We start from the raw sequence: 14859 nt of genomic DNA, 5'->3' as shown, positions 1-14859 counted from the left end.
GTATGAGACAGGCGAAATACCGTCAGACTTCAAGAAGAATATAATAATTCCAATCCCAAAGAAAGCAGGTGCTGACAGATGTGAAAATTACCGAACAATCAGTTTAATAAGTCACGGGTGCAAAATACTAACGCGAATTCTTTACAGACGAATGGAAAACTGATAGAAGCCGACCTCGGGCACGATCAGTTTGGATTCCGTAGAAATATTGGAACCCGTGAGGCAATACTGACCCTACGACTTGCCTTAGAAGCTAGATTAAGGAAAGGCAAACCTACGTTTCTAGCATTTGTAGACATAGGGAAAGCTTTTGACAATGTTGACTGGAATACTCTTTCAAATTCTGAAGGTGGCAGGAATAAAATACCGGGAGCGAAAGGCTATTTACAATTTCGACAGAAACCAGATGGCAGTTATAAGAGTTGAGGGACATCAAAGGGAAGCAGTGGTTGGGAAGGGAGTGAGACAGGGTTGTAGCCTATCCCCGATGTTATTCAATCTGTATATTGAGCAAGCAGTAAAGGAAACTAAAGAAAATTTCGGAGGAGGTACTAAAATCCACGGAGAAGAAGTAAAAACTTTGAGGTTCGCCGATGAAATTGTAATTCTGTCAGAGACAGCAAAGGGCCTGGAAGAGCAGTTGAACGGAATGGACAGTGTCTTGAAAGGAGGGTATAAGATGGACATCAACAAAAGCAAAACGAGGATAATGGAATGTAGTCGAATTAAGTCCGGTGATGCTGAGCGAATTAGATTAGGAAATGAGACACTTAAAGTAGTAAAGGAGTTTGACTATTTGGGGAGCAAAATAAGTGATGATGGTTGAAGTAGAGAGGATATAAAATGTAGACTGGCAGTGGCAAGGAAAGCGTTTCTGAAGAAGAGGAATTTGTTAACATCGAGTCTAGATTTAAACGTCAGGAAGTCGTTTCTGAAAGTATTTGTATTGAGTGTAGCCATGTATGGAAGTGAAACGTGGACGATAAATAGTTTGGACAAGAAGAGAATAGAAGCTTTCGAAATGTGGTGCTACAGAAGAATGCTGAAGATTAGATGGGTAGATCATATAACTAATGAGGAAGTATTGAATAGGATTGGGGAGAAGAAAAGTTTGTGGCACAACTTGACTAGAAGAAGGGATCGATTGGTAGGACATGTTCTGAGGCATCAAGGGATCACCAATTTAGTATTGGAGGGCAGCGTGGAGGGTAAAAATCGTAGAGGGAGACCAAGAGATGAATACACTAAACAGATTCAGAAAGATGTAGGTTCCAGTAGGTACTGGTAGATGAAGAAACTTGCACAGGATAGAGTACTATGGAGAGCTGCATCAAACCAGCCTCAGGTCTGAAGACCACAACAACAACAACAACAACAACATCATTTGCAATTGAGAGTACGACCATTCACCGAAAATAGTTCAATAATAATCTATTCAGTTACAGCATTTTGTTGGCACAGGACTAGCGAATTCTGTTAAAATATGCACAACTTGTTGGGGGACATCCAGGAATGCCCCCACTTTAGTCATTCATCAAGTTCAATAGGTGGCGGCGCGAGACGTAGCCTTCAAAACTGCGTCTGTAACGAAGTGCGTTCTAAGTAGAAAGCCGTCATTGAGTTTCTTCGGGTGGAAAACCTGAGCATCGTATATATTCACAGGCGCTTGCGGAATGTCTACAGAGACCCGGCTCTGAACAGAAGCACGGTGATTCGTTGGGCAAGGCGTCTCTCACCATCGCAACTCTCACTTGTCCTGCCTCCTGCGTACCGGCCGGCCGCACACCGCTGTAACTCTTGGAACGTGAGGACACTCTCATTCGAGGTGATAGAGGGATCACAAACACCTCGTTGCAAAGCTCGACGTCTCTGTTGGTAGTGCTGATACACTCGTCCACCAGTTGGGGTACTCAGAGGTGTGTGTCTGCTAGGGTCCTCTCCGCCTGATGGAAAACCATGAAGAACAATGAGTTTGGCACAATGAAAACTGCACATAGGGGGAAACAGGCAGGTCATTGATGGTGCAAAACGTCGGCCAGTGGGGTGGTACCATGTGATCATACACGTCCTCCCAGTAAGGTGGCGCGAGGCCATCCCATTGAACGGACATTACGTCCAAAAATAGTGTTTCGTAACCAAGAGAGTGGAGAATAATGAGGTGTACTGGAATCCTGAGTAAAAATGAACCTCCTTTCAGAACAAAGTGTGTTGCATTGTCCATTGAACATCTCTCGTGCGTGTATATTTCAGAAAAAATAAAAGGTAAAGAGAAAAGAAACACACTGAGGATGCCACATTTGTGATGAAACATACCTGGGGATTAAACAAAACAAAAATTGCGATCTTGCAAGAAGGCGGACCTTCTTTAACTCATTTTTTGCTAGCACGGGAACAGAGCTTAAGATACAGTTCTGATAGTTGTCATTGATAATACTGCAATTTTTGTGATTGTGTGTATAAAGTGACTTGTTTTTAATATGAATATTTATATATGTGTTTGGAGAGAGAGAGAGAGAGAGAGAGAGAGAGAGAGAGAGAGAGAGAGAGAGATATTTTCGATTGAGATTTTTACTTTAAGTCTTAACTGGTACCTGAATTTTGGTTGCTGCCTCCTTGAATGATCACATTCTGCACCAGTTGGTGACGTATTACAATTTGGAGGAAGTTATTGTTCTTTACGGTTTAAAATACGACTCTGTTAGTTAGTTGGTCGTATTGCGGATAGCTTTGAGCCCAAGTTTTCGTAGCTCTTCATACCTAAGGGACCACTGTTGTAAGTAAATAAGATCAAACAGCAATCTGCTTTTCGTGAGAAAGGGAGATTGCTTAGCACGCAAACTTCCTTCAAATTACACGTCCTGCTACATCAAAATTGGTCAGTGGAGTTCAGCACCATGCTATTGTACAAGAACATAACCCAGTTACTGTAATTAAGAAATTATGAGAGGTTGTTACTTATTGAATGAAAACTATAGAGAATGCATTTCTTTTCCAGTATTTTAGTTAACTTTGTACACTTTAAATTCTGTCGATTGATAGACAGCAACGACAATAAAGTTTACCTCCTTTTCCAAAAACAAGGTATTTCTATTCTTCACTTCCAGAAAATTTGTATACATAAATGTTTGGCAACTCTTACACATACTTTACTCGGTTTTATCACTAAAATATCAATTTTCATTAAATGTAACAATACGTTCTGAGCGACGGCCTAGCAACTCGTCCTCTTTCCACAAGGTACAGATTAACAGTTCTTTTTTTTTTTTTTTTTTTTTTTTATATATAAATCAAATTTTTTTTGAGTCCATACTCAAAGATTCACAACTACTATAGTTGCGGGGATTGCGTGCTAAAGAATTTGTTGCTGTCCACTTCACTTCAGCTAAAGTACTTTTTTTGAATCACATTTACATTTACGGTATTTACATGCATTACTGAGCTTGTCAGAATAAAATCAGACACAAATTAGTTTAAAAAAAGGGGCAGTGAGGCTTACATAACATTACATGTGGAGAACTCACATTGCTCCGGTAAACTTGGCAGGTCGAGGCGGTATTTGTATGTTGAGAGGAATATTACGTAATTTTAAGGTTAGGTTCTCATGAAATGTTGTCGTGATATGGAGATATGTGTTTGCAAAGTTAAAATCTGAAGCGATAAGGAAGGACAGATTCATAGATTCGGCACGATGGCGGAAGTCTTCGCTAACCCAAACTAGCAGACATAAGAAACTGGAAAAATAGTACTATGTAATTGAAGGTGATAGCTGAAATTTGCATGCATATCAAAATCTGTGTGAAGCGCGGAAACTGTGTAACTGCCCGTGCAGAGAAAGTGCAGCCACTGTGTGAAGCAAAGTATAGCTTGGTTGCCGCTGTCGTGTACCGTGGTCGATCGTTAATCATCGTCTGCACTGGCGCCTTCCAGACTTCTTGCGAGCCTGTTGCTTTCCCTCACTGGCGCCGGGAAGAACTTTCCTATTGGCCACCAAAATGAAAGCCGATTCGAAAATATTTCTATATAGAGTAGTTAACGTGACCTGGCGTAGTAAGATGCACACATCCTCCATGTGCTGTACTCCTAAAAGAAATTGGCATCTGACGTTTGTAAAGTTCGGAACTGAGAAAAGGCAACTCGATGCAAAAAAGTCGCTTTACAGTGGTGGTGGTGGTGGTGGTGGTGGTGGTGGTCTTGTACAAGTCTCTTCAACTCCGAATAACTAGTGCATCGTTCATCCATTAGTATAAGCAGCAGGATTTTGGAATATACACAACTGGCCATTAAAATTGCTACACCAAGAAGAAATGCAGATGATAAACGGGTATTCATTGGACAAATATATATTATACTAGAACTGACATGTGATTACATTTTCACGCAATTTGGGTTCATAGATCCTGAGAAATCAGTACCCAGAACAACCACCTCTGGCCGTAATAATGGTCTTGATACGCCTGGGCATTGAGTCAAACAGAGCTTGGATGGCGTGTACAGGTACAGCAGCCCATATAGCTTCATCACGATACCACATTTCATCGAGTGTAGTGACTGGCGTATTGTGACGAGCCAGTTGCTCGGCACACTATTGACCAGACGTTTTCAATTGGTGAGTGATCAGGAGAACGTGCTGGCCAGGGCAGCAGTCTAACATTTTGTGTATCCAGAAAGGCCCATACAGGTGCTGCAACATGCGGTCGTGCATTATTCTGCTGAAATGTACGGTTTCGCAGGGATCGAATGAAGGTTAGAGCCACGGGTCGTAACACATCTGAAATGTAACGTCCACTGTTCAAAGTGCCGTCAGTGCGAACAAGAGGTGACAGAGACGTGTAACCAAAGGCACCCCATACCATCACGCCGGGTGATACGCCAGTATGGCGATGACAAATACATGCTTCCAATGTGCGTTCACCGCGATGTCGCCAAACACGGATGCGACCATCATGATGCTGTAGACAGAACCTGGATTCATCCGAAAAAATGACGTTTTGCCATTCGTGCACCAAGGTTCGTCGTTGAGTATACCATCACAGGCGCTACTGTCTGTGATGCAGCGTCAAGGATAACCGCAGCCATGGTCTCCTAGCTGGTAGTCCGTGCTACTGCAAACGTCGTCGAACTGATCGTGCAGATGGTTGTTGTCTTGCAAACGTCCCCATCTGTTGACTCATGGATCGAGATGTGGCTGCACGATCCGTTACAGCCGTGCGGATAAGATGCCTGTCATCTCGAGTGCTGGTGATACGAGGCCGTTGGGATCCAGCACGGCGTTCCGTATTACCCTCCTGAACCCACCGATTCCATATGTTGCTAGCAGTCATTGGATCTCGACCAACGCGAGTAGCAATGTCGCGATACGATAAACAACAATCGCGATAGGCTACAATCCGACCTTTATCAAAGTCGGAAACGTAATGGTACGCATTTCTCCTCCTTACACGAGGCATCACTAGAACGTTTCACCAGGTAACGCCGGTCAACTGCTGTTTGTGTATGAGAAATCGGTTGGAAACTTTCCTCATGTCAGCACGTTGTAGGTGTCGTCACCGGCGCCAACCTTGTGTGAATGCTCTGAAAAGCTAATCAGTTGCATATCACAGCATCTTCTTCCTGTTTGTTAAATTTCGCGTCTGTAGCACGTCACCTTCGTGGTGTAGCAATTTTAATGGCCAGTAGTGTATATTGTGTTCCAACATTATGAGCTACCTCGAAGAAAACGCTCTGTTGACACACAGTAAACATGGATTCAGACGACATCGTTCTTGTGAAACACAACTAGCTCTTGACTCGCACTTTGTGTTGAGTGGTATCGACAAAAAATTTCAAATTGATTCCGTATTTCTGGATTTCCGGAACGCGATTGAGACCGTACCACACAAGCGGCTTGTAGTGAAATTGCGTGCCCATGGAATATCGTCTCATTTATGTGACTGGATTCGTGATTTCCTGTCAGAGAGGCCACAGTTCGTAGTAATTGAGGGAAAGTCATCGAGTAAAACAAACGATTTCTGGCGTTCCCCAAAGTAGTGTTATGGGCCTTTTACTGTTCGTTATCTATACAAACTATTTGGGAGCAAATCTGAGCAGCCGTCTTTGGTTATTTGCAGATGCCGCTGTCGTTCATCGACTAGTAAATTCATCAGAAGATAAAGACAAATTGCAAAACTATTTAGAAAATGCGTGTGTATGTATGGTGCGAAAATTGGCAGTTGACTCAAAATAACGAGAAGTGTGAGGTCATCCACGTGAGTGCTAGAACGAATCCGTTAAACTTCGGTTACATGAGAAATCGGTCAAATCTAAAGGCCGTAAATTCAACTAAGTACTTAGGAACTACAATTACGAACAACTTGAATTGGAAGGAACACACAGAAGATGTTTTGGGTAAGGCTAACCAAAGACTTGTGTTATATTGGCAGGGCACTTAGGAAATGGATCAGATCTACTAAGGAGACTGCCTACACTACGCTTGTCTACCGTCTTTCAGAATTCCGCTGCGCTTTGTGGGATCCTTGCCAGATACGATTGAAGGAGTACATCGAGAAAATTCAAACAAGGGCAGGACGTTTTGTATTATCGCGAAATGAGGAGAGAGTGTCGCTGAAATGATACACGATTTGAGATGGACATAATTAAAACAAAGGCGGTTTTTGTTGCGGAGGAATCTTATCATGAAATTCCAATCACCAGTTTTCTCCTTCGAATTCGAAAATATTTTGTTGACGCGACCTACGTAAGGAGAAACGATTACCATGGTAAAATAAGGGAAATGACAGCTCGCACGGATAGATATAGGCATTCGTTCTTTCCACGTGCTATCCAAGATTGGTATAATTGAGAATTATGAAGGTGGTTCGATGAACCCTCTGAAAGGCACTTAAATGTGATTTGCAGAGTATCCATGTAGATTTGGACCTTCTTAATGTAGCGACGCATGGTCTGCCTCTATAATTTTTAACGCTTACACTTCCTTCCATTACGAAAGTAACTAGCCCTTGATGCCTCAGGATGTATGATAGTCTTTTAGTCCGGTTGGGCTATAAATTTATTTTTTATTTTTTTTCCTTTGTTTGGTTTAGTCATTCGATCCTCCACCCTCCCCCCCCCCCCCCCTCCCTACCCTTCAGCATTCTTCTGGAGCACTTCACTTCGAAACGCCTTTTGAAACTTCCTGGCGGCCTGAAAATGTGTGCCAGACTGGAACGCCAACTTTTTTGCCGTTCGTGGGCAAATCCTGTACCATCAGCCCCGATAAACACAGATTTAATCTGACAGGAAGTTTCAAATCAGTGAAAACTTTACTGCAGAGGAAAATTAATTTTGAAACAATTTGTATTCTTTCTGGCATTTAAGTAGTTGTATAAATTTCTCATTAATTTCTTACGTTGCTTTTTTTTACGCCAGAAAACAGGGTTTTTGGCCAAGATAAGTGTACTAGTATTAAACACAAGCCTTAATTTGAGGAAGAAATCTGTGAGAATGTACGGTTTGAGCATAATTTTGTACGGTAGCGAAATGTAGGCTGTGGCAAAACCTGAACAGAAGATAATCGAAGCATATGAGATGTGGTGCTACAGAAGAATGTCGAAAATGAGATAAAATGATAAGATACAGAATGAGGTTCTTCGCAGAATCGACAAGAAAAGGATACGTTTATGCTGTGTTACACGCACATAGACAGAGCGAGAATACGGGACGACAGCTTCACGGCGCATTTAGCTTGGACAGCACTAGCCTGCAATGATGTGATGTGAGCAGTTGCAGTTTAGACGTAAAAAGAGACAAGGTTAACAGACGACTGACTGTCATTAATACCTTCAGGGGCTTCAGTATTCAACAATACGGTGAAGTCCGTGCAGTATGCTTTTCCGTCACACATAGCCCAATAGAAAAATTACCCTGTATTTAGCTTAAGAATTTTCATCACTCTTGTCTGTAATTAGAATTCTGTGCTAAGTGAGAACGAGAGTATTTTTTGTTTTCCGTCTGGTCAGCTAAGAAGTGTGCGGTATTGCCAAAGTTTTGCCGAATATTGTTTCATTCTGTTTAAAAATTAAATGACATTCGATGCTGTAGTGTTTCTCTGCTCGTCTCTTTTGACGTCTGTAGTGCAACTGCTCACATGATTGCGGGTTAGTTGGACCGACTGACTGACCAGTGCTGTCAAAGTTAAATGCGCGGGTAAAGTTGTTGTCCCGCATTATCGCTCAGTCTATGTGCGCGTAATAAGGCATAAAACGTATCCTCAGGATCTGGAAACAGCTTGGCTACCGCTCCACGCGAAAGGAAATCCGATGAGATTCCAGCAAACACGAAAGAGCACATAATGTAATGTTTACATCAGGTTTATTCTACATCTACATCCATACTCTGCAAACCACTGTGAGGAGCATGGCAGAGGGTAGGTTCCATTGTACCAGTTATTAGGGTTTCTTTCTGTTCCATTCGCATATGGAGCGCGATAAGAATGATGGTGTAAATGCCTCTGTGCGTGCAGTAATTATTCTAATCTTATCCTCACGATTCCTATGTGAGCGATACGTAGGGGATTGTAGTACATCCCTAGAATAATCATTTAAAGCAGGTTCTTGAAACACTGTTAATAGACTTTCTCGGGATAGTATTCCAGAGTCTACCACTTCAATTCCTTAAGTATCTCTGTGACACTGTCCCACGGGTTAAACCTGTGACCATTCTTGCCGCCCTTCTCTGTATACGTTCGATATCCCCCGTTTGCCCTCTCTGGTACGTGTTCCACACACTTGAGCAGTATTCTAGAAGCGGTGGCACAAGTGATATCCAAGCAATCTCTTTTGTAGACTGATTGCACTTCCCTAGTATTCTACCAATAAACCGAAGTCTACCACATGCTTTACCCAAGACTGAACCTATGTGATCATTCCATGTTATGTCCCTACCAAGTGCTACACCCTGGTATTTGTATGAGTCGGCGAGTCCAAATGTTCAAATGTGTGTGAAATCTTATGGGACTTAACTGCTAAGGTCATCAGTCCCTAAGCTTACACACTACTTAACCTAAACTATCCTAAGGACAAACACACACACCCATGCCCGAGGGAGGACTCGAACCTCCACCGGGACCAGCCGCACAGTCCACGACTGCAGCGCCTTAAGGCGAGTCCAACAGTGACTAATTGATATCATAGTCACAGGATACTACGTTTTTTTCGTTTTGTGTAGTGCATAATTTTACATTTAGAACAAGTTGGCAAGTTGCCAATCTCTGCACCACGTTGAAATTTTATTAAGATCTGGCTGAATATTTATGCAGCTTCTCTCAGATAGTACTTTATTATAGATACTTCATTATAGATACTTCATTATAGATACTTCATTATAGATACTTCATTATAGATACTTCATTATAGATACTTCATTATAGATACTTCATTATAGATACTTCATTATAGATACTTCATTATAGATACTTCATTATAGATACTTCATTATAGATACTTCATTATAGATACTTCATTATAGATAACTGCATCACCTGCGAAAAGCCTGACTTTTTTACTATTAATGTTGTCTGCAAGGTGATTAATATACAACATGAACACACTTCCCTGGTGCGCATCCGAAGTTACTTCTACATCTGACGATGACTATCCATCCAAGATAACATGCTGTGTCCTCCCTACCAAAAAGTCCCCATTCCTGTTACAGATTTCGCTTGATACCATATGATCATACTTTTGACAATAAGCATAGGTGCGGCTTTTCGGAAATCAAGAAACACTACATCTACCTGGTTGCCTTGGTCTAATAGCTTCCAGTATGTCATTTGAGAAAAGTGTGAGTTGGATTTCGTATGATCGATGTTTTCGAAGTCCATGCTGGTTGGCACTGAGAAGGTCATTCTGTTCAAGAAACATTATTATTTTTGAGCTCAGATTATGTTATAAGATTCTACAACAGATCGATGTCAAGGATGCTGCACGGTAGTTTTGTGGATCACTTCACTTCTTGTAGACAGTTGTGACCTATGCCATTTTCAGAGAACTGGACACGGTTTTATGTTAGAGGAATCTACGGTATAGTTAGAATAGGGACTAACTCAGCCGCAAATGGAATATAGAATCTGACAGGGATTCCATAATGTCCCGGGGCTTTGTTCAATTTTAACGATTTCAGCTGTTTCTCAACACCACTGACCCTAATACTTATTTCATTCGTCTTTTCAAAACAGAGGTAAGCATTTCAGCGTTTGCTTTGCTACCCTCAATTTTCACTTCCTGTCTCGTTCCCAAGGGACTGGACACTAATTTTGATGCCACTGACAGCCTTTACATACGAATTTTTTAGGATTTTGTGAAATGTCATTCGACAATATTCTGCTACGGTAGTCATTGAAAGCATTACGCATTGCCGTCCAGGTCGCCAAACGCAGTTCATGCCGTGCGGGATTAGCCGAGCGGTCTGAGGCGCTGCAGTCATGGACTGTGCGGCTGGTCCCGGCGGAGGTTGGAGTCCTCCCTCGGGTGTGTGTGTGTGTGTGTGTGTGTGTGTGTGTGTGTGTGTGTGTGTGTGTGTGTGTGTGTGTGTCCTTAGTATAATTTAGGTTTAGTAGTGTGTAAGCTTAGGGACTGATGACCTTAGCAGTTAAGTCCCACAAAATTTCACACACATTTGAACATTTTGAACGCAGTTCATGCAGCATCTCTCTATTCATAGCTCTACGCTTCGTTTTACACCTGTTGTGCAGTAATTTCCGTTTCTGTAGAGGTTTCTTTACAGTGACTGTATACCACGGAGGTTCCCTCCCATTATGAATTGTTCTACTGGATATATGTCTGTCCAATGCGTGCTCAATTATTCTTTTACAAGGTGCGTTCCATAAGTAACGCGACCAAATTCATAAAAAGTCATTTATTGAATATATTCGTACAAATAATCAAAAATTTTCAAATTAGCACCCACTTGCGTCGATACACTTCTGGGGGCGGTATTTCTATCCCTGGAAGGCATCCTGGAATGCCTTTTGCGGAATGCCCTTTATGAGTTGATGTAACATGCGCCTGGATGCCTTCAATCGTGTTCCAATGTTTTCCTTTCATGACTACTTTTAACAAAAAAAGTCAGTGGGAGCCAGGTCAGGACTGTAGGGAGGCTGGGGAACCAATGGGGTCTTGGTCCTGGTCAGGAAGTCGTTGACAATGAAGGCGCTGTGACTCGGCGTGTTGTCGTGGTGAACTTTCCACGTGTCCTCGATGTCACTTCGGCAGCGCGAGACGCTCCTTCCAAGTAGAAAGCTGAGTTCACTGTAGTCCCGGCAGGTACGAATTCGTGGTGGACAATGCCTCTGACGTCAAAGAAGACAATGAGCATGGTTTTGATCCTGGACTTGCTCATGCGTGCCTTCTTGGGACGAGGCCCACGATGGGGTGTGCCACTCTGAACTCTGCCTTTTTGTCTCAGGATCGTACTCAAAAATCCAAAAATCATCACCAGTGATAATTGAGTTTAAAAAATGAGGATCATTTTCACACAATTCCAACATTTCTCGGCACCAAAGCACTCGCATGTGCTTGTGTTCGTCGGTCATCACTTTTGGGACGAGTTTGGCACACACCTTTCTCATGTTCAAATCTTCGGTCACAATGCGGAAAACGCTTGTTTTTGGCATGTTTAGAGTTTGTGCATTCAATTGAAGGCTCAGCCGTCTGTCAGAGTTCAAACAATCGCTCAAATGCGTCACATTTTCGTCGTGCGGTTGATGGCTGTCCACTGCGAGGTTCGTCGGTGATATCTCGGCCCTCCGTGAACGAAAACTTGTGATTTGGACACGCAGTTAGTCCCAAAGGCATGCTGAAGTAATGGAAACGTTTCTGTGGCGGACTTCCCAAGTTAAACGCAAAATTTGATAGCGTACCGTTGCCCTACAGAATGATCCATTGTGCCGTGGTACATAAAACTCAAAACGGGGTTGACGGAAACGCACGTCCTGACTCTCCGGCAGCACGCAGCCGAATGAGACAAAGAGTGTTTTGAAGCTAAAACCCCCTCCACTTAGCCCAGCCGGTCACAATACGCCCTGGTGTACCGTTGCGTCAGAAAAAAATTGGTCGCATTACTTATGGAACGCACTCTGTAAACTTGAGCCAGAGTTCCTCTATTCTTATGATGAACGCTATACTTGTCACTAGATAGTGAATGTACTACAAGCGTGCGAGAGATGAGCAGAATCGCTGACCAGCTGAGTGGATACTTTCCTTGTTAGTGTATATGCTTTATTGCAGTGGTGCTACGCCATGTTGTTTTGTGTGGAGGCTGACGTTACTTTTTTGCCCTTCCATCTTTGCAGACGTTCACTGCGTGGTGCAACTCGCACCTGCGAAAGGCTGGCACTTCCATCGAGAACATCGATGAGGACTTCCGCAACGGGCTGAAGCTGATGCTGCTGCTCGAAGTCATCTCGGGGGAGACTCTTCCCAAGCCGGACCGCGGCAAGATGCGCTTCCACAAGATCGCCAACGTCAACAAGGCGCTCGATTTCATCGCCAGCAAGGGCGTCAAGCTCGTCTCCATCGGAGCTGAGGGTAAGTCTTGGCACTGAACGTTGTACAGGTGAAGTACAGGGTGTCCTACTCGATAAAGGCATGTGGCGTCATCCTGTTGGTACCAGCCAAGGATAAGTTCTTCGTCGTCCAACTAGTTAACAAATTCCTGAAACATAAAAATCGGGAAATGAGATTTTTCACTCTGTAGCGGAGTGTGCGCTGATATGAAACTTCCTGGCAGATTAAAACTGTGTGCCGGACCGAGACCCCAACTCGGGACCTTTGCCTTTCGCGGGCAAGTGCTCTACCATCTGAGCTACCCAAGCACGACTCACGCCCCGTCCTCACAGGTTTATTTCTGCCGGTACCTCGTCTCCTACCTTCCAAGGCAGAGGTCCCGAGTTCGAGTCTTGGTCCGGCACACAGTTTTAATCTGCCAGGAAGTTTCAGTGTTATACCTTGTTCGTGGGGAAATAAAGCTGGGAATCACAAAAGGTACTGGGAGTGACCGCAATCGACTTGAAAACACAGCTGAACACGACGCTGCAGATTCTCGAATGTTGCTGCCAGAACCTCTCGTGCCACTGCCTGGGTTTCACGGCTGATGTTCTCTCGTAAATCTTCCAAGTTGTGTGGTTTTTTCCTATAAATCTTGCCTTTTAGCCCACCCCAGAAGAAAAAAAAAATCAAGTTGTGTTAAATCAGGTGACCTTTGGGGCCACATTCCTTTCGAAATCACTCTGCTGCTGAAAAATGATTGGAGCTCAGCCATGCTCACTCTGGCGCCACCCTGTTGGTACGAGCCGAGAGTACTTCATCGACCATCTGGTCGAAACATTTCGATGTAAACTGCGCTTTTCACAGAAGACTCGGAAGAAAAAAAAATTGTCCGGTCATGCGACGCAGAGATATTGCACAGAACACACCAGTCTTTTGTGAATGAAGGGATTGGTCGACCAGTGCGTGTGGATTTTCATTATAATCAAGAATTGTTTAATGAGCAGTAATGATGTCCGTCTTTCCCTAGCATCCCTTCCCCTCGCCCGGAGTCAATGACGTTAACACATGGTTATTCATAAGTAACAATATGAAAAAGGTATTTCCCGCCGTTTCGTCTTCCAACGAGGGAAGGGTTGTGACACTACAGTGCGTATCTCCGGTCTTTAAGAAGACTACTGTGCTAATACTAAAAGACATGCAGGAAACACACACATTGGCAGATAAACCATCTCTCTAAGTTTCTAACTCACACTACATGTGAGAGTAAGGGCGCATGCAGTTCATTGACACGAATTGTCGAGGAAGACGCGTTTGCAGCGTGCTTTGCAAGTCTGTTCATTGGGTTGCCTATATGTAGGCGCAGTTGAATTCGATGCGATTATGGGGAACGGAATGTTAACGATAAAATTTGAAGACAGCACAACTTACAGGTGCAAGCTGAAATTGTAGAATTCTGTAGCAATAACGTGCAACATATTACCACTTTATCTCTGGTGACCTGTTTAGGGACATACACGTCTCAGTGCTAGTGAAAGGGTTAACTAGGCAATCTGAAGCATAAAAACGGCTTGCCATTCTGTAGGTAGACGGCAGAGTGACACGGACTGCAGTGGATGCGAGTGCAGTAGTGCCGTTATAGTGACCAGCTACTGTCACACCTTGTGCTATTGTTCCCTCATTCTTGAGTTTGCCACCTCGTCTTTAACAAATGCAGCGTATTCGCTCCTGGTGTCTCGATCGTACCGGCTATTTAAATTAGTCTGTGGAAGGCTTACATTTTTTCATAGTAGCGTTAAAATTTGTTTTTAAGTTACTTCCTTAAATATTATAAAAGAAGGTACATAAATTTCTCGGAAACTTGGATCGATCTCCCGGAAGCCCAGGGTTCCGTGGATTGCAGTTTAACAAACACTGGTCGAATAGAAGAATTTCGGTCTTAGGATCATGGTGCATGAAATATACACTCCCTGACAAAGACCTACATAAGTCCGAGTAGTACTCGTGAACTTAGGTGTCCGTACAAAGTTATAAAGGTAGTCCATCCATCCTGGGAATCGAGAATTAGACGATCTTCGACAGTTATCGATATCGATACTGACAAGATATCAAAATATCCTAGGTAAATGCATTAACTTCGAAGTTCAAATATTTTGCGCCGAAAAAGACTTAGTATGGGATGTAAATTTCAGCTTCATACTGAGAAATAGGGCTCTAAAAGCTTGGACAGACAGCTAACAATATGATGCTGTAAGGTTTCAGTTTTTACTGATTGAGGTATGGAAGAAGAAATACATTTAATGTATTCGCAGTTGTGAACATGGAGAGCTATCAGCTGTAT

The 14859-nt window shown here is 43.1% G+C and overlaps 1 protein-coding gene across 1 annotated transcript in view; it reads left to right on the top strand.

Moving 5' to 3' along the window:
• The window catches only part of LOC124550607 (alpha-actinin, sarcomeric), a 470999-nt gene that overhangs the window by 395940 nt on the left and 60200 nt on the right, over nucleotides 1-14859 (top strand). The window contains exon 2 of the mRNA XM_047125325.1: nucleotides 12326-12560. Within this exon, the coding sequence (XP_046981281.1) occupies nucleotides 12326-12560 (235 nt within the window). The remainder of the gene's footprint in view (nucleotides 1-12325; nucleotides 12561-14859) is intronic.

This window comes from Schistocerca americana, chromosome 9, assembly GCF_021461395.2.
Source record: "Schistocerca americana isolate TAMUIC-IGC-003095 chromosome 9, iqSchAmer2.1, whole genome shotgun sequence".
Taxonomy (NCBI): Eukaryota; Metazoa; Arthropoda; class Insecta; order Orthoptera; family Acrididae; genus Schistocerca; species Schistocerca americana.
This window is presented reverse-complemented; position numbering and strand designations above follow the sequence as displayed.